At 42.6% G+C, this 19,105-nt stretch overlaps 1 protein-coding gene across 1 annotated transcript in view; it reads left to right on the plus strand.

Annotated features, from left to right (window-relative positions):
* zmym2 (zinc finger MYM-type containing 2) overlaps nt 1-9,869 on the plus strand; it is a 36,392-nt gene extending 26,523 nt beyond the window's left edge. Inside the window, exons 16-26 of the mRNA XM_022740126.1 lie at nt 163-278; nt 496-646; nt 997-1,047; nt 1,252-1,314; nt 3,599-3,723; nt 3,855-4,047; nt 4,195-4,337; nt 6,075-6,189; nt 7,356-7,612; nt 7,824-7,948; nt 8,885-9,869. Of these exons, the coding sequence (XP_022595847.1) occupies nt 163-278; nt 496-646; nt 997-1,047; nt 1,252-1,314; nt 3,599-3,723; nt 3,855-4,047; nt 4,195-4,337; nt 6,075-6,189; nt 7,356-7,612; nt 7,824-7,948; nt 8,885-9,107 (1,562 nt within the window). The 3' untranslated portion in view covers nt 9,108-9,869. The remainder of the gene's footprint in view (nt 1-162; nt 279-495; nt 647-996; nt 1,048-1,251; nt 1,315-3,598; nt 3,724-3,854; nt 4,048-4,194; nt 4,338-6,074; nt 6,190-7,355; nt 7,613-7,823; nt 7,949-8,884) is intronic.
* The last annotated feature ends 9,236 nt before the right edge of the window (nt 9,870-19,105 follow it).

The raw sequence follows: 19,105 nt of genomic DNA on the forward strand, positions 1-19,105 counted from the left end.
TTAAGCTTTTAGGAAGTTTTAACCTTGGTTGTTGGTGCTAAACAGTTATGCAGAGGTTGACAAAATTCCTGCCACTTGCCCTTTGAAATAACTTCTTCATGACCAATTAATACACAGACTAAGTTGCATGTATAATATGATTCTGCATATCCACAGATGTAGATGATGGTGTGAAGAGGGAGTACATCCCTGTACCCATACCTGTGCCTGTCTTCATCCCCGTGCCCATGAACATGTATTCCCAGGTCACTCCCTCTCCAGTCTCTCTACCTGTACCGGTAAGATCTTATGTTACGTATGGATTACCTGTGCTAAGATGATAACATAGACTAATCAATACAAGCCTGCATAATAGATATTAAAATGGCAGGCTGCTTAAAACTGATGAAAATGTTATGATATGTTAAATTATTTTTTTATCATTGTTAAGGAGACATTAATCAATCAAAGTCGTCTGACCACTCAACACAAAGCTCTATGTCCTGTCCCGTCCAGGTTCCTGTGCCTGTGTTCCTGCCCACCACCCTGCAGGGGGCAGAACAGATCGTCCAGACCATCGATGAATTAAAAAACAAGGTGCCCTCTGACCCCCTGGAGGCCGACCTGCTCTCCATGGCCGAGATGATCGCCGAGGACCAGAAGCCAGGTGCGCTCATGAGAGGGTTACGTGTGGATGAAAACATTACAGATCAGAGATGTGATCAATACAGTGCTGATGGAAATCCTCTGATTATCCTGATAAACACAAATTTTTGTGTCAGACATTCACAAGGATAAAAATCATCAACCACCAAATATATTTCTTTCTGACTGTGAGGGTTCATCATATAAATTGTCAATTTCTCAGGAAATAACATCTGGATTTCCTGCCTGATGATGTTTTATGACAAATTGATTGGTTCATATTTTTCCCTTCTTCGAACTCGGCCTTTGTTTTGATCTCAACTACACACCTGTTCAGCAGTAGTGAGGGACCTACCTGCCTGTGTGTTTCAGATGTGAAGCCGGTGAAGGTGAAGAGGGAGCGTGGAGGGGAGGAGTCCTCCGGCAGCAGCAGCTCTGAGGAAGAGGAGGAGAAAGAGGAGGAGGAGGAGGATGAGAAGAAGGAGGAGAAAAAGGAGGAGGAGAAACAGGAGGAGGAAGAGAAGAAGGAGGAAGAGAAGGAGGAGAAGAAGAGGGAGGAGGAGGAGAAGGAGAAGAAGAGGGAGGAGGAGGAGGAGGAGGAGAAGGAGAAGAAGAAGAAGGAGGAGGAGGAGGAGGAGGAGGAAGAGAAGTACAAGCCAGACCTGGACCTGGAGGCGGACTTCCCCCAAGGTAATAACAGGTCCATCTTCTTATTGTCTTTGTCCCTTTTTTTTATTTTAACATTAGGACAGACACGATTCACATCATCCCAAACATACTGAACATAAACAAAATTCCTGACATTATTTTTTAATGTCAGCCTCAGCAGCATCTTTGTCTGTTGAAACTTGAAATTCAAGACATCTGGTCGCAGTTATTCTGTGCCGCCAAGTAAAGAAATGCTCCTAAATTCAAATCAGTCAATTTGTCTCCAGCTTTCATTCTGACATTGTCACACTCTGTTTAGTGAAGCAGCTCTTATGTAACAGCATCTGACTGCAGGGTTTTAATGGATCAGTACAGTAATTGAGATTAAAATTCCTTCCTCCGGTTATTTCTGGACCTGCTGTCATCACCCCTATCAGGGCAGAGGGTTTTAGGTTTGGTGTACTGTCCAGAAGAGGAGTGTGAAGTCATTAACCAGGCCAGGAATATGACATTTTTTTATTTTTGTTCTTAGTAATTTTTTCCACTGGCCTGTTATAGCACACTTCGGCTGTGCTTGGCTATGATCATATGTACTTCAGCTATGAGTTGACCCCTGACATTAAGGCCTGTCTTGGTCTCGGTCACAAACTGAGCTGCGTTGTTGCCTTAAACTGAGAAAGCCACATTCTGTATTTTTAAAAAAAAATCTTTTATACTGTGAAATCTATTGAGTTTTAGATTTTTATTCCACTCCTGTTTTACTGTAGGTAGCAGCCAGATTAAAACCAAGTGTTATAATGAAGGCCTGAATACACTTCATTCATTGGATTAATACCATCATCATCGTACCAGCCATCGTTGCTGTTAAAACAGTAACATGAAAAAATAAAAGACTTGTCAGACACAGGATTTTAGGGTAGACAAGGGAAGTTGTTGTGTAGCACATTTTATACACATGGGCAATTCACAGTGCTTTACCTACACACATAAAAGACTTAAAACAGTAAAATGCAGTCAAAGGCACCGCAGGCATTTTCTTCAGTGGAGCATCTGACCAGTTAGTAAGTGAACTGTCTACTCGACTGTCCACAAGCCAGGGAGTCTGACATGTAAACACACTGAGCGTCAGTGTGTTTACATGCTCTTCAGTAGCTCGGTTACAGTCAGTTTCCTACATTAAGCTAATTTATTAAATTAAACGAGAAACCTTGTCTCCATAATCAGGGGAGGGGCTTTGCAAAACCTGATTTTTCCCCAAGGTCCTGAAGAACACTGATTCCTCGGCCATATACACGTGTAATAATAGGATTTTTAATTATCTTTTTGCTAGTATGTTTCGCTGTAAGGAGGAACAACAGTGACGCCTCCTCGTATTAGAAGTTTCATCCGACTAAAACTGAAACTAACTTAAAGTGGCCTCTAGAAGTCTAAAAAAAGTTGCTTTCCACTGCTCAGAGTTTGACTGTTTTGTTAAATTCAGACACATGGCTGTCAACCTGCTCCGACACACTCACATACAGCACAGATTAACACTAACCCCCGTTAATAACGAGGTTGAGGTTAGGGGAGAAATCAGTTTACTGACCTGCTGCAGGTATACTTGGACTCACAGTCAATGCATGTAAACATTTTGTCTTGTTAACCTGGCTTGTGTGTATAACCTTGTCTCTTAAGTGTATGTTAATGTGCTGCTGACTGTGGCGGTGCAATCACTGTACCTGAGGCTTTTAACTTCAAAATGCTGAGACACTGAATGTCCTAACAATAAATCATTCTCTCAAGGGAAACGTGCAGCATTGGCAAGTCTCCTGGGCTGGCGAGTGATACTTAGGAATTGGAAACTGGACAAAATCCCTTCCCTTTTTTAAAATATGAATCCAAGAACCGACGTCTCCCGTGCTGGAATAAGTTAGTTATACGCTTCACGGATGAGTGGAGAAATGTACCTCGACATGGGAAACATTTATTGCTCATGTAAAGCAGCTGTCAGTCTGACGTGCTGTACAGAAGAGCTTTCATGCATCACTGAAGGTGTGATCAGAAATTGGATATTGATTTGGGGTGTTGTCTGCTCGCCGCTTGTGCTGTAATATGGACAGGTGTGTGTAAGTGTGCACTCGTATGTACACATCTGCATAGCTTGTTGTTTCCCGTAGCGGAAGGCTTAAACAGGAAGTGCAAAGCGAGTAGAATGCCGCCTGAAATAGGCGATCAATTGCAGCCTGCAGAAAAATCAATAACTTTGTTTCCTGTCCTGATTGGATTTACCTTTTTACCTTTATGAAAAATAAGAAGATAATTCAACAGCTGTTGTTTCCTGTCTCAGCCTCAGATCCAGTTCCAGTCCTGGAGGGGATGGAAGAGGACATGGGCTTCTCTCTACCTCCAGTCCTGGCAGAGGAGAAGGAAGAGAAGGAGGAGACGGTACCTCGACCGCAGCCCAGGAGACAAGTATGCACACACACACACACACACACACACACACACACACACACACACACGTAACAATTAGAAAGTTTGTACTGGTAACAGTAACGCTGTGTTAGTGTGTAGTAACTGTAACTGGTGTGTTTGTGTTGCAGGGGAACAAGAGGCAGGCGGTGGAGGAGAGCTCAGATTCAGCCTCGTCCTCTTCCTCCCAACCAGCAGGCAGACGCTCAGAGGGACGGTCGCTGCCGCTCAAAGCTCGCTACGGCATCAATGCCTGGAAGCGCTGGGCACTGTCTCCTCCTGACCAATCAGATGACACCAAAGCCAAGGACTGCGCCAAACCGGGTAAGCTAAACCCGATGATTAACTTACAGCCCTGGCTCAGGAGTCACGGTGTGAGAGCCCAGGTTGAAATGAAATGTTGATTATACTTGGAAACAGATAGGCTGTGTTTGCTAACAGCGGTCGGCGCCTGTTCCCACCTCTATGCAGCTCGGTCTAAAAGTAACCTGCTGTCGCTGAGTTCAGAGGAGCTGAACGTGGCTCTGTCCCGGTTTGTCAGGGAGGTCTGTCGGCCCAGCGGGGAGCGCTACTCTCCAGACAGCATCCTCTACCTCTGTCTGGGGATCCAGCAGGTTGGTACCAAGCCAGAGACTCAAAACACCAGAACCACAGCAGCTTTCAGGCGAGCCACGGGGTCACAGATGTCAAAATGAGACAGTCAACAAAATGTATTTGAGCACATGCGGTTTATATAATATATTGTTTTCAGGTCGTTTCTTGAAACGACCTGAAAACGTCAGTGTCTTTTTTTTTTTTTTTTTTTCTTAAATCAAAGACATGAAAGGTTCCTACTTGACTTATCCACAGTCATGTGACAGATGAAAGGAGCAGTCAAGACCTACTTTCACAACAGAGAGGACAGGCATCTTCTTATGTTGTTTGACACATTAGGAACATGACAGTGGCACTGTGTTTTCATACCTTACTACCTACTGACTCTAAACAGGTTCTTACAGGTTAAACTGTAGTCAAACCAGACAGTAGACACACTAAATACAGTGGTTACTCGAGTGTGCTGCTGATGGAGGCTGTTCTCCCAGAGAAGCAGGAGAAGCTGAATTAAAATTAAATGTTAAAAACGGCTCTAAAAAAAAATAAGGATTAAAAACATTTGATGTCTCTTTGTGAAGCAGTTTTTGAATTCCAGCTTGAGTCAAAGAGTTAAAGTATGTTAATGTTTTTATATTGGTACTACTAAAACAATATACTCTGCCAATTACATCCTGTACAGAATTAATATGTAATAGTCAATAGTCTAAACATAATGGAAAAAGTATTTTTTTCTGTCTTTACGCTGAGAAAGAACACACTGAGGAGCAGGAGCCCCTTTTTAGCGAACCCACTTTGTACTTTAAAAACAAAGGAACGGGACGTCCTGCTGGTCAAGGGGGTTATAGACCCCGACCATGTGATCGCAACGTCCCCGGTTCAAGCCCAGCCTCTCGACTGTTGGTATCAAATAAAGGTAAATATGGCATAAAACTACTTAATTAACTAATACTTAATTTGTGAAAAAGAAAAAGGAAAATAAAGACAAAGCATTTCTTGTAATCCCTGTGGTGTTAGCAGTGGGCTTGTTGCAATGCAAATTTTATATCAAATATTATTGTTTCACAAAATAAATATCAACACATTTTAAAATAACAGAAAATGAAAATGTAATATGACAAATACAAATATTAACATGAAGTAAATTAATTGACTTTCTGTTTTGTTCTGTTGAAATTCCTCCAGTAGTCATTTTGGGGGTAGGAACTAAGTTTCAGAGTGAGTGTTTCCAGTAGGACAGACATTACTAGTGCACAGTCTTCCCCCGCTGCTCTCACATGTGAGCAGCAGCAGCATGAGCATGCCTGCAGAGTGGAGCTCAGGATTGTCTAAAGGCCTCTGGAGTGTGATTTTTCTGGCAGAAAAATGTAAGACTGATTCACCTGTTTATGGAAAACAACAAGATGTAAAGATTTGACTGGTTTATGTGAAGTTTAATCGAGTATTTTGACCTAAAAACTCTTGAATGTGTCTTTTCTGGGCCTGCTGTAATCTGCTGCTCGACTTCCCTCCTTTTTTCTTTTGAATTAGTTAATATGTTAAAAGAAAAAGCAACTTATTTATTCCAGTATGTGCAGATCTGTGTCCTGTGATTATAACTTTTTGCTGTTCACATCCTGAAAATGGTGATGATCACTTAAATATGAGGACGCTAACATTTTTTAACTCTGTGAGCGACCACATTCCTTTGACCTTTACTTAAATGTGAGTCGTTTTTTTAAAAAATCTTTTATCTTTTTCTTTTTTTTTTTTTTTTAAAGCATCTTCACTCCAAAGGCCGAAAGGATGACCTGTTCAGTGACCTGTGCTACCAGCAGTTTGGAGAAGAGCTGAACAAAGTCCTGAAGGACTGGCAGCCCAGTGTTCTTCCTGATGGTGAGTCAAACACAGTCTGAAGTGACCATTTACCCAGCACCTGCAGGCTGTTATATTGAATTATATTTGTTTTTTGTTTTGTTTTTTTAAATTGACTACACATTTTAAATCACTACACAGTCAATTAATATCTCAACAGCTATAATGTGCACACACAAACAAGAAAAAGAAAATGAAGATCACCGGTGAAATTGGATCTCCAGGTAGCTTTTATAACTGCAAGAAGGTGATTACAAAGATATGTAGCTTGGGGAAAAAAATAAAATCCTCCATTACACAGTGTGTGATTGTTAGCGCCAGCTGGTGGCTCAGCGCTGTTAAATAACCTGTAGTGTTGCTCTGTATCACGAGCAGTGTCCAGTGATTATAACTCTTCTGCTGTTCACATCCTGACTCGTTGTGATTGCACTTTAAAGTCATATGAGGACACTGCAGCAGCGCTAACAGGGTGTTTTCCTGTTTACACAACAAACAGGTTCCACATTTCCAACTTAAATTCCTTGAGACTAAAACTCTTCCTCAGTTTCATAAAAACTAGTTGCTGGTAATTAACAGGATATTTCCAAGAAAGGCCTTTGAAATCTGATGCTAATCAAAAGGGACCAAGAGAAGGTGTTGGTTTCTACCTGCTACCCTGAATTATTATATATTATAATATTATTATTATTATTATATTTTAGTACATAAATCCTAGAAAGAGTAACAAAATTCTTGTATAGACAAAATGCTGTAGACCTTTATTCCTCGTAACTAATAATAATAATTCTGGGGAAAGTCTTAGAAGGAAATTATCTGGAAAATACAGGAAGCGTATATTAAACTCATATTTGGAAGTTGTAAAGATGCATTTGTGAGATATAAAATTAAAAGTAATGAGTTTACATGTTATACACTTTTATTAATTTTATCTTAATAATAGATAACAATCAAAATTGAGTTAGCTTTGTTTAAAAACATGAGTGGCGGTTTGAAATGAATAAAAAGATGCATGTCATCAAAGTCTCCAGAACAATGTCCTGATCAAAAATAAGTAATAGTAATTGGAGGATCATAAATATACTGTACCCTCCTCTTAATCTCCATCTTGGATAGTGAGTCCTGAGCTTCAGATTCCAGGTGGGTTTATTTCATAGAAAGGATGTTAAAGTGTTTGCTGCTCTCTCCAGGCTCTCTGTGGGGTCGAGTGGAGGAGCAGAGCCTGTGGAGCAGTCGGCAGCTCGGGGAGCAGAGTCCCGCCGCTCTGCTGCGTTCGCTGGTTTACCTGAACACCAAATACTTCGGCCTGCGCACCGTGGAGCAGCACCTCCGCCTCTCCTTCGCCAACGTCTACGGCCCCGACACCGTCCATCCTGTCACCAAGGAGACCACCGTCTGCATCCGCGTGCCTTCCATCTCTCAGGATCACCATGGTGAGGCCGGTGACGTGAACAGTACATTTAGTATATTATTATTCACACACTTTAACCTCTTAGTCGTGGTTTCATTTCAAATCTAATATGTTGAAGTACTGAACCAAAACAAAGGTGAAAGTTGTGTATTTGTCAACGTTAGAGGTTTGAATCTTGCTCACAAATTCTCAAACTAAACTGTTTTTGTCTGTTTTTGGTCCCTCAGTGCAAACAGAGTCCAGGAAGAGGAAGCGTAAGTTGGAGGAGGTCGATCAGGACTATGAGCCAGACGACGACTCAGGAGGCTCCACTGTGCGCTGCCCGGTTAAGAAGCACGAGTGTCGACTATACGAACTCTACAGATCGAAGTGGTGGGTTTAATATCTCTCCTGGTGAAATACATCATCTTACCTACCGTCTTCTTCACAGTTGTACTTTTCCAACCTGTACAATTACGTTTTGATCGTGTAACTAAGGGTCTCATCCGGGGGCGCAAATGGTGTAGATTTATTGTCAAACGTGCTCATCATAACTTTCCAGAGAGCAAGTTGACGTCTTCAGATGTCTTGTTTTGTCCGACTAACAGTTCAAAACCCAGAGATATTCACTTTATAAAGATAGAAAACAGATTAAATCGTTGGATTAGAGAAACTGGAACCAGCGAATGTTTTACAGTTCTGCTTCATCGGTGGATTTATAGGTTAATCTCCTCATCATTTCATCACTAATTAAAACCTGACATTAATTGATGTTTTAGAAAGCAGTAACGTTATCTGTAATCAAACTTCATCTTCTTCTTTTGTGCTGAGTTAAAGCTCAAACTGGTGTTATCACGTCCATTTCATTCTTATCTGTGGGAAGTTTGATGTGGAGAACGTGTTTGTCTTCAGTTGCCGTTTTATTATATATTCCTAATTAAACCTTTTTCTATATTTAAGTCCTGTGATTATAACTTATTGCTGTTCACATCCTGAACCACAGTGTTGACTATTAAAATATGAGGACTTAACATCAAACAATCTGTTGTCAAAAGTTTCACTTGATTATTCAGATCAATAGATTCACACCTCTCTCTCTTTCTCCCACCTCCCCCATTCCCTCTTCTCCTCTGTTCTACCTTTCCATCCATTTATTTTCTCACCTTCTTTCTCTTTCTTCTAACTCCTCTTTCTTCCCCTCACCTTTTATCTCCTTTCTTGATTCCTCCTCTTCTTATTGGCACATTTTACCTTTTTCTTTTTTATCCTTCTCTCTCTTCGCTTTACTGCTTCCCTCGTTCTGCCCCCCCTCTCGTCTCCTCCCTCCAGCCCGACATTGTTACAGGAGCGTCTAGACGTCTTCTACGTTCAGCCGGATCTGGCGTGCGGCCCCGACGACCCGCTGTGGTTCACCTCGACGCCGCTGGAGCGACAGATCCTGGAGAGCCTCCTCACCAGAGTCCTCCTGGTCAGAGACATTTACACAGACAAACAGCACCTGGAGGAAGACGAGGAGGAAGGGGACGGGGGCGAAGCAGCGGGGGGAGAGTAGCAGTCGCTTGGACTTGTGTTAGTAGAGCCTGAACAGTCAGCAGAGGAGAGGAGGAGGAAGAGGAGGTTAGCTAGTAATGTGTGCGCTCCTCCCCTGTCTTAACGTCTGGTCCTCCTTACCCTCCTTGCTGAACTGCTGTTTCCTCCTGGTGAGGGACGTCCACAACAGAGGTAGATGATGATGAAAGTGGTGGTGAGGAGCAGCCCTAAGTTGTACTTCTGCTGATTGTCACAAACAGAGGAGGAAGACGAGGTAACGAAGCAAACGAGGACAATATTTTTCTCTCCAGTCATAAAACAGAAGAGGAGGAACAGGCACAAATGTCTCCGGATGAAAGGAACAAGTTGGAGGGGGGGGTGGTTAAAGAGAATATGAGGAGAAGGGGAATAGAGGAGGCGGAGCTGTCATCTGTTGTCACGGTCAAACAAAGCTAAATCAGGTAGAAGAAGACGTTTATTAACGGTTATCAAAGGTAGGACCTGCTGTTGTGCATCACCAACAATTCTGAGGATGTAGCTTGTTTATAGTGCTCGAACAAGCAGCTTACAGATATTTAAGCTTTTAACGACGCAGAATCACGCTTTAACAAAAGTTTATCAGCCGCCTACAGGGAGGCACCGAGCAGACGCAGAGGCCCAGGGACAGGAAGCCATGGAGTTATTCCCTCTCACTCTGCAGCTTCATGTCCTTCCTCGCCATCGCTCTGCGGATGGGGAAGGAGGCAGTGGGAGCGCTCGCAGGGTCGAGAGAGTAACTTCACAGATCTTTTTACACAGTTGAATCGAGAAGGTGGGGGGTTGGGGGTGGGGGGGGGGGGGGGGGGGGTCTGGGTGAAACCAGAAGCACCACCCAGAGGAGGAGAAGGAAAGTTGGAGAGTTGGAAATTCCCAGCTGGTAGGTTGAAATTCCATCTTTAATGCAGTCTCTAGTTCACAATGTGAAAAAATAGAAACACAGCCAGTAATAGGATCTTCTCAGACCAACAACTACTGTTCCCAACTTAGCTGCTAATTGTATTCGTATCTGGCAGAACAGTAGCAACTATATACGTACCACTTTATATTTCAAATGTATATGTGATTAAACACTAAATATTCTACAGCTTAGAAATGCTGTTAACTGACTCTGACAGGTGGGAAAGATTCAGGTCCGCGGCGTCTTCGACATCCCAGCAGTGATGTAACAATGCACTTTACTCCACTGCTTCTTCACTTATGGCGTTTGGAAATTTCCACCATTAGATGGAAGCAGAAAGTAATTTTTTATTTTATTTTTATTTTTTTTTGTGTTTAACAAATAGGTGGTTTCATGAATTTAGGGTTTAAAGCTCATGCGCACCTTCACAACTGTTGGGCAGTTATAGAGATGTACTCAGGTTGAAGTCAGGTGGTGTTAAACTCCAAGTTAAGATGGTGAAATTTACTCTTTGGTGTAGCAAAAAGAGGGGGGGGGGTTAACTTGTATGGCTTCTTATATAAAACGCTTAAAACAGGGATAGAAAGAAATATTTACAGGAGGACAGGAAGATCCCACTCCCCTCTCTGAAACCCACTGGACTAATGTAGAGCTCAATGATTTCATATGTCCGAGTAAATTAGATTTGAATTTTGCTCTAAGGGGAAGAGTTCATCTGTGATGAAGAGAAAATTCACTTCACCCTGGTCTGACATCTGGTCTGACATCTGGTCTGACTGCACCATAAAGGTTTGGTCACATTACACTTGTGTCTTTTTTAAAAAAAAAAAAAAAATCATCGCTCCGTTTTCCCCCCATTCACTTCTATTGGGACGAATCCAAGCACGCGTTTATTCCTGTTTGGGTGTGAGCTCCAGCTGTTCCGGCAGACTCTCAGGTCAGAGTTCACCTTTTTTCATAAACCTCCACTGGGCGGATGCGCTCGGTTGGCCGATAGCAACACGGCTGCACTGTGTGCGGTGATGTAGATGTTACTATTTCAGCCTGTTTCATAGCCATATTTTGTACATTACCACACTAGCAGGCTACGAACTGCAGTGATTGCTCTAAATGATATTTATTACCTGCATCAGAAACATGCAATCAAGTCTTTTTTTTTTGTTTTGTTTTGTTTTTTTTGTTTTTTTTTTTTTTTAGGGGCCGAGTGCAGGGAAATTTTGTAGGATGGGAATGTGATGTGACCGTACCTTTATGCAGGTCACCAAACTCAGTGTAGCAGCGAGAATGAAAGAAGTCGTCCATCTTAACAAGGGGAAACATAATCAGGCAAAGTAAGTGAAATCACCTGTGTAGGTCGTGAGCTTTAATTTAATTGGGCTTGAGTGTGTTTTTAAATGGCTGTCAGCATTTGCAGTGATGATGTGCTGACAGTGTCTTAAGTCCAATAAGCGCATCACGGAAGCCTCCAGTTGGAGAAACGTTTTTGCCACGTAGGGTCCTTTCCGTTTACATTTTTCACCGCATGAAGCTGGAATTTCTGACTTTCCAACACGTCTCGAAACGCCTCTTTCCTCTCAGCCGGGGCGACCTGCTGTATCACACATCTCCATTAACCGGGCTGCTTTCATTCCTTCACGTCATCCCGCTCACCGCTCTTCCTCTGTCAGTACTGCTCTCAGGCGAAAAAAAACCGCTGCACCACAGAGGACCTCAAGCTCCGAGGGGAACAGGAGTCAGGACTGATCCCAGGACAGGAAGAGAGGACCTTTTTTTAAAAAGAAAACCTCTGACTCGCTGTGGTGCGGGGGGGAAAGGCAACCTTACCGACATGCTGCGTTTCTTTATAGGACATTAGGGGAACCTTCATTCATGCGATGTAGCATTATGTGCGTACTAAGCCCAGATTGGGTTGCTTTGAAGTGTAAATATCTCTGAAACAAGGCGGTTGTTTGAGACGGAGTCGACACACAGAGGGACACTGTGTAATTCGGGGTAAAGAGGAAAAAAAAAAAAAAAAACACCCACTGAAACCTTCAGCTTGAAAACCCGCCTCCTGAGAAGCCTTTTTAAAAAGACTGAATATTTATTTCTCTTTTTATTAGTTTGACTGTATCCTTTTTTTTTTTTTTTTTGGGATTGGGATTTTTATGGGTGCCATTTCCTTCAACGGTCATTCATTGAAAACCTGCTGCGGTCCTGCGCCCTCGCCTCCCTCTTGTCCATTTAAAGAGTCTCTGTGCAGGAACCTGCTAATCATGAAGGACGTTGATTTATTCAGAGTTCAACAGACTATTTTTGAACATTTCCTTTCTGCTTCTGTCCCCCCCCACCCCCCACCCCCACCCCTCCGTGTTTGTCATTTCCTGGTATTTATCAGTTATTCTGATTCTCCTTTCAACTTAATATTGGTTTAGTTTTAAGTGCCCTACTCTTCCAAGCTGTTTTAGAGTGCTAGCACTGCAAGGCAATGCTTGTATTGTAATAAAGAATTGGTTGGACATTTTATTTTATTTAATTTTTTTTTTTTTTTTTTCAATGAACTAAACTCATGTTTTTCTTTGAGTTACACTTTTCATTTTTTTTTATACAAGTCTTTTTTTTTTTTACTTTTCATTTTTTTAGTTTAATTTGAATTTGCTTTCTGATTGTTTCAATAAATTGGAGAAAGTGTCATGAAGTTAAAATCAAGTGAAAATTATTTAAGGATTTTTTTGTTTGTTTTTTTTAATGCACTTGTTCTTTGGTTGCTAATCAACTTTCATTTAAATAGGAAGGTTTAAACTTGGCTGAATTTTATACCCTACAAGTTTGTGTTTCCACAACCAGTGCTTGACATATAAGGAGCACCTTCCAGATGTTGAGTTGGACCCATCATCAACACGGTCACTGTCTCAGATTTCACAGATTAAAAATCAATCGTGTCTTTTCTTCACAATCCACATCACTGTTCCTCCTGACTGAGGTGGATTGAACCGGAGAACAAGGTCAGGGATTACACTTTGAGAGTTTTATTTTACCTAAAGAGCAGCCGTTCTGTTATTTTGTACACTTTACTGTGCGTTTAATGGTCCAGAACAGCAGTGAAACATTACAGGAGCAAAGGTGGAAGATTTCACGGGAGAAGATTGGTCTTGATTTGAAGTTGCCCTGATCACGTGTCCCAGCCCCCAAAATCCAAGCCTTTAAACTTGAGTGTGGACGCTAACGAAACTGACCCCGGATTTAAACTGGCCGGTTTTCCTGCTGGACTCGGAGGCAGCGACCAAACCTGCCACAGGTTTGGACCTACATTAGATGCTGTGGCTGGCTTTAATGCCTAATGTGAATGTGCCTATCTGTAAATACTGAAAGTGAGTGATTGTGAGTCTGATGCTATGTGTGTGGGCTGATCTGCTGATACGGTCATGTTAAATAAATGATTTCATTTTCTAACCAGACTCCTCTTGGCAGTGCTGTTTTGATTTGCCTTTAGTAAAGTGCCACGGATGTTAAAGGCGTTCAGTTCGCCACATTATAATAAAGACTATATTATCTTCCCACCTTTTATGTGATTTTCTAATGAGAGTGAGATGGAAACTCGTGCTGCTAACTCTAATGAAGGTGAATAAAATCTTTACTCCTCAAAGCATTAAAGAAAAGTAGAGACATCTTTAGTGAAGTCAATCTGCTAATAACATAATGTAACAGTTTTATTGTGTAGAAACAAGGTGAAAAACACAATAGCTCATTTATCTGTAGATAAACCATAAAACATTAAAACTGAATTATTCTTATTTTCAGTGATTTACAGACTTTCAGTGAAAAAAACTGAACAAAACAAAAGATTTGACATGTAAATAATCATGGCTGTTAAACTTTAGTTTATTACATTTTTTCCTGCATAAATAGGAAAATATATTTTTTGACACTCTTGAATTGTAATAATGTGAGAAATTATGACTAAAGATTTGTACATTTTTTATTTATTTCAGGTTTTTCCATCAGATTCTTGAGCGGCGGGGATTTGCTCCCATCCAGCCATAAGAACATTAGTGAGGCCCAACACTGATGTTATTGATAAGGCCTCAGCGTTCAAGTTCATCCCAAAGGTACTAGATGGGGTGGAGGTCAGGGCTCTGTGCAGGTTCTTCCACACCAAGCCATTTTTATATAGACCTGGCTTTGTGCAGGGGAAACAGGAAGGCGACAAGCACAAACTGTCTGGAGGCACATTACTATCTGAAACAACATTGTGCACTGTAGCATTGAGATTTCCCTTAATTGGAACTAAGGGCTCTAATCCAAACCAAGAATAACAGCTCCACAACCACATAAGTATGTGTGCAGCGGCGTCCAAATACTTTTGGCCGACGTAACCGTCCCACGTGACATGCAACAACAACAAAAAAAAAAAAAAATCATGTCATTCTTTTCCTAATATTTCACACATTTCCACTTTGTTAAATAAAGATAATTATTCACATAAAAGAGACAAAAGACAAATACGCCAATGCAGTTTGCAGCTTTGTGTCGCATGACTACACTGCTCTCTGTTGGAGGGCTGTGTCTTCTGCTCTCTTCCATTATTTCTTTTTATTCTTTTTATTATTTATATCGTCACGGCTCAATGACCTTGTTAATTTGAATGTAAAAACACAAGGTTATAGAAATATGTGAGCCTCAAGAGAACCACAATCTTTCTTTGTTCCCAGATTAAAATTATTACAGCGTGTTAACATTGGCACAACGTGAGGGCCTCTTCACTCTGTTCTGACCTTCTTTATCTCCACCGTGTCCCATTTTTACAAGGTGTCAGGCGGACATGACACCGAGGCAGTGAGCGTTATCTGGAAAATGACAGACAGCAGGGCAGGAGGAGGCGTAGCCTGTCGACACCCCGGGGTCAGCGCAGGAGCCACGGAGGCCAGGGTTAGAGTCACATGACAGGAAGTCGTTTCAGGAAAAGGTTAAAGAAGCCAAGAGGATGCTGCTTCACCATGCAGGGACTAGGTAGGAGCATACATGTATGTATGTAAGATTTGCTCTCAATCTGATACCAATCAATAGCAGGACTTGGATCACTGATATCAATACTCTTTGTTGTTAAAAGCACCTAATGAGTGTCCTGTCATGTGAGTCAGAGAAATATGGGTGTCCCTTTATAATACAGCCCCCAATCAAGTACTAATAAAATACTTAGTGGTAAATTATTTGTGGGTAATTAAAGTTCTAAATATTCAAAATTAGCCATGCAGGTTTTAAACACAAAATAGTTTTAAAGGTAAATAACAAATGTTATGTGAATTCTATAAAATTGCATCCACACAGCTGCAGCAGAAATCCAAATGTGGCAGCACCAAGACGTGTGATCAGGTGCCATGGATGTGATCTAACATCAGATGGATCAATTTTTTTATTCTTATTTATATAGATCTTTTTAGTATCGATACTTTAGGGATCGAGCTGCAAATTCTTCAATTTAACCAAACGGATATGACCTTCTTTTCTCGCGGTGACGCCACAATGACGTTTACAAGACAAATGATACTTTTGTCACATTTATCGTTTCGTTGATCGACTGTAACTTTGATTGAGCTCCGATCAGGAGCGACAGCCACTGTCAGAGGCGTTACGGTTTCTCAGGAACGCCGTGACAGTATTTCATCAAATTTGGTACAAAATTCACTTCACGTGTACTCAAAGATGAACTGATTAGAGTTTAGTGGTCAAAGGTCAAAGGTCAAGGTCACTGTGAACTCACTAAACACGGTTTTTCGCCTCATGATTGCGATATCTGAAGACCGCCTCGAGGGATTTTCTTCAGGTTTGGCACAAACATTCACTTGGACTCGAGGATGAACCGGTTAGATTTTGGTGGTCAAAGGTCAAAGGTCAAGCTCTCTGTGAACGGTTTTGGCCGTGACTGTAGAATAAACCCCAGACTGGTTGGCAGGAACGTACAACTGCAGGATGGTGTACGTGGGACTGAGTCAAGATAAACTGTGTGTGTTGTTATGGTAATGAATGAATATGTAGGACAGTGAAGCTGCCTGATGAGTTTTTAATAGATTTTAGAAAACAACGGAGCTCTACTTGTTACACAGGCGATACTCGCTGGTTTTGATCTTTTCATGGAATTTGTTTAGAAAACAAAGAAATATAGAAAAAGCGCCAGATGTATCCTCTGTTCGAAGGCAGACATTTCACAGAAGACAAAACATTTGGATGACCAGACACGAGGCCGCTTCTGCCTTTGTGTCTGAGTGAAAAAGAGCACTGTCCCGTCTCTCCCAATGGGGGGCGCTACGCACTTGCTGTGAACCCCTCCCCGGGGTTGGGGGTGGGGGGTGGGACTGGTAGAGTAATCCTGAGCTCCTGGTTTATCAGCACCGCCATCATCATCATCACCAGACGTGTTGTTAAACTATAACACCCATCATTAGCCGCGGGACGAGCCGCTGCTTTGTGGAGCTTCCGTGTCAGGACCCACGTCTGACAAGGGGTTCGTCTGCACCCGGCTGACGTAAGGCGGCCTCCCATAAGCCTGTGCACAGCCCACCTCCTCCTCCCCACCACTGACCCCCAGCCTCGCCCTCTCACCCTCCACACAGAAGAAGCAATGCATGAAAACTCAAATCTTTTGGAGGCTTTAAGGAAACAGAGGAAAAACAGCCCCCCACCCCCCATTTAACCTCACATTTTTTTGGGGGGTGGTGGACGGGTTGAGGTACAAAAACACGGTGACAAAACCCAATTTTTTGAAGAGGCAAGCTTTTTTCTTTCTGTGCTATCTGTCAGAGTTGGCCAGACTCCAGTAACTTGTCCCATTGATCTAAAGCTAAAACGGCCCTGTGCGCCCACACAGCCAGCCCTGCGAGGGAGCGGGGTGGGTGTAAAAACATTTTTTCACCCTCGTGGGGTTTTTTTTGTTTGGGCTCAATCCCCAGCTCTTTCAGGGGGCATAAAGAAAGCGCTGCGCTCAGCAGGGTCATGTGGGCGAGGCCCGGGGGGTAGACTATAGGTGGCGATTAGGGCCTCTAATGTGCAATGAATCCTCTTCGAATCACATGATATGAACTAATGTCGCCATTTAATGATAAAACAACAGCGACTGGGAGGGAAGAGCCGCTGTGTGTGTATATGTGTGTGTGTGTGTGTGTATTGTGTGTGTGTGTGTTGTGTGTGTTGTGTGCGTGTGTGTGTGTGTGTGTGTAGATGCAGTGTACATCTGCACAGAGGACAAGAGGGCAGGAATGGATGACAACTGCATTTCTCAGGTTGTGTGCCTCAACACACGGCGCAGGACAGGCCAGAGGACGGGAGACAGTTTAGCTGGGACAGCTGGGATGTGGGTTAAAGTGCAACACAAATATTTTTGTGCAATTTTCCTTCATTTCATCCACTTGGTTTCTGTTGCTTTTACTCATATCTTACGTGCTGCACTCAAATGCACCAAAAATGTCAGGACTGTCCCCTGGTCCTTGTTTCTTGCATGTTGCAGAAGAAGCTATGGTCTCTTCCAAAGTGAGGACGACAGTATGTGGATTAAATTTGATGGATAACAACTATCCACCCCCCCACCCCCACCCCACCCTGCAGACACACACATGCAGATACAGAACAGTGTAACCTTGGCTCTGACTGGTGGTGAGGGGGAGTGGGGGGCTTGGATTAGGTTAAATTTAGGATGGCCTGACCCTATTTGGTGAGCCATAGTGAAGCAGTGAGTGCAGCAATCCCTCCAGCGCAGAGTCACCAACCTCATCTTTTTCCAAAACGCCCACTGGCTGACACATCAGCTAGTCGAACACACACCCACACGCACACACACACACACACACACACACACACACACACACACACAAACACACACTGTTCCACTTTGAAGCCAGGATCACATTCCCCCTCTCTCATATCTTCGACAGCAGCTTCCCTCCTCTTCTTCAGATTGTGTCTCAAAAGTAATAGCTGATACCAAACCCTTTCACTGGGTTTGTTGTCGATGATGTGAACTGTAGTTGTGACCTTTGACCTGGTTGAGAAGAGCAATGCGATGGACGGTGGTCAAGCTGACATACAAACTAAATTTCCACATTAAAAGTCCAGCAGCAGCATTAAAAGCACAGTTTTTTACATTTACAGTATGTGAACATCACCTGTGAAGAGTCCACCAATCAGAAACACCTTCTACCATCCTTACAAATAAATGTTAAGAAGCTTTTCCAGCTGGAAATAAACATCAGATGGCACAGGGTGAACAAATTACTGTAGCTATACCTGATAAAAAGATATTATCTTTATCATGTGGTTTGCAAGAACTTTGATGAAGCTATTGCTATTTGTCTGGATGCAATTACACTTTAACACATCACATTAAACAACTATTTTAATATGCAAGTAATACACAGCTGCAGAGCATCAGTAAAGCATCATATTTTTGGGCTTCCCCTCTAGTCAAACAATCTATTACCGCATTGCTTAATAAAACACCCGAAATGCCAAGTGGAAGTAGCTGCACTGACGGCCCCCGATTAAGGGAAGAAGAGACGGAGAAAGATCAAACACATGAAAACTGAAGCCGGCTTTAATCTGTTTCCAGCTCTGCGGTGGGTGAGCTCTGCAGCTGACAGGTCACTTAAGGTCGTGGTGGTTTGGAGCGAAGTGAGGAGATGCTGCTTCTCTCACCCTGACGCTTTTTTTTTTTTATATTTGTGTAAATATTTATTTGTGCTTTAGTCGACCTCTGGAGAGACGGGGCAAGACCGTCCCGACTAGTTATTTCTAGTAGTTGATTTTTTAAGACGCACCTCTAGGGAGTGTAATGAATGTACCCTGGTGCGGTCAGGACTCAGGTGAAGTCAGCCAGGTGCATTGTGGGCACTGTGTCCATACCCTGGGCTGACCTGTAGGTGTCCCCGCAGAGCTGACCTCTCCTCACATACAGTAACACACTCACAATGCTCTTTCTCCCCGAGCGGCCCTTCCCCTCTTTCTATGGACAGACAGTCAAAACAAGCCGCCCCACATGACCGCACACTGTACCAATGCTGCAACATTACATCATGTGTAGTATTAACGAGCGCACAGTGCATGTGAGACGGCCT

This window comes from Seriola dumerili, unplaced genomic scaffold (genome assembly GCF_002260705.1).
Source record: "Seriola dumerili isolate Sdu_G_001 unplaced genomic scaffold, Sdu_1.0 BDQW01000052.1, whole genome shotgun sequence".
Lineage (NCBI taxonomy): Eukaryota > Metazoa > Chordata > Actinopteri > Carangiformes > Carangidae > Seriola > Seriola dumerili.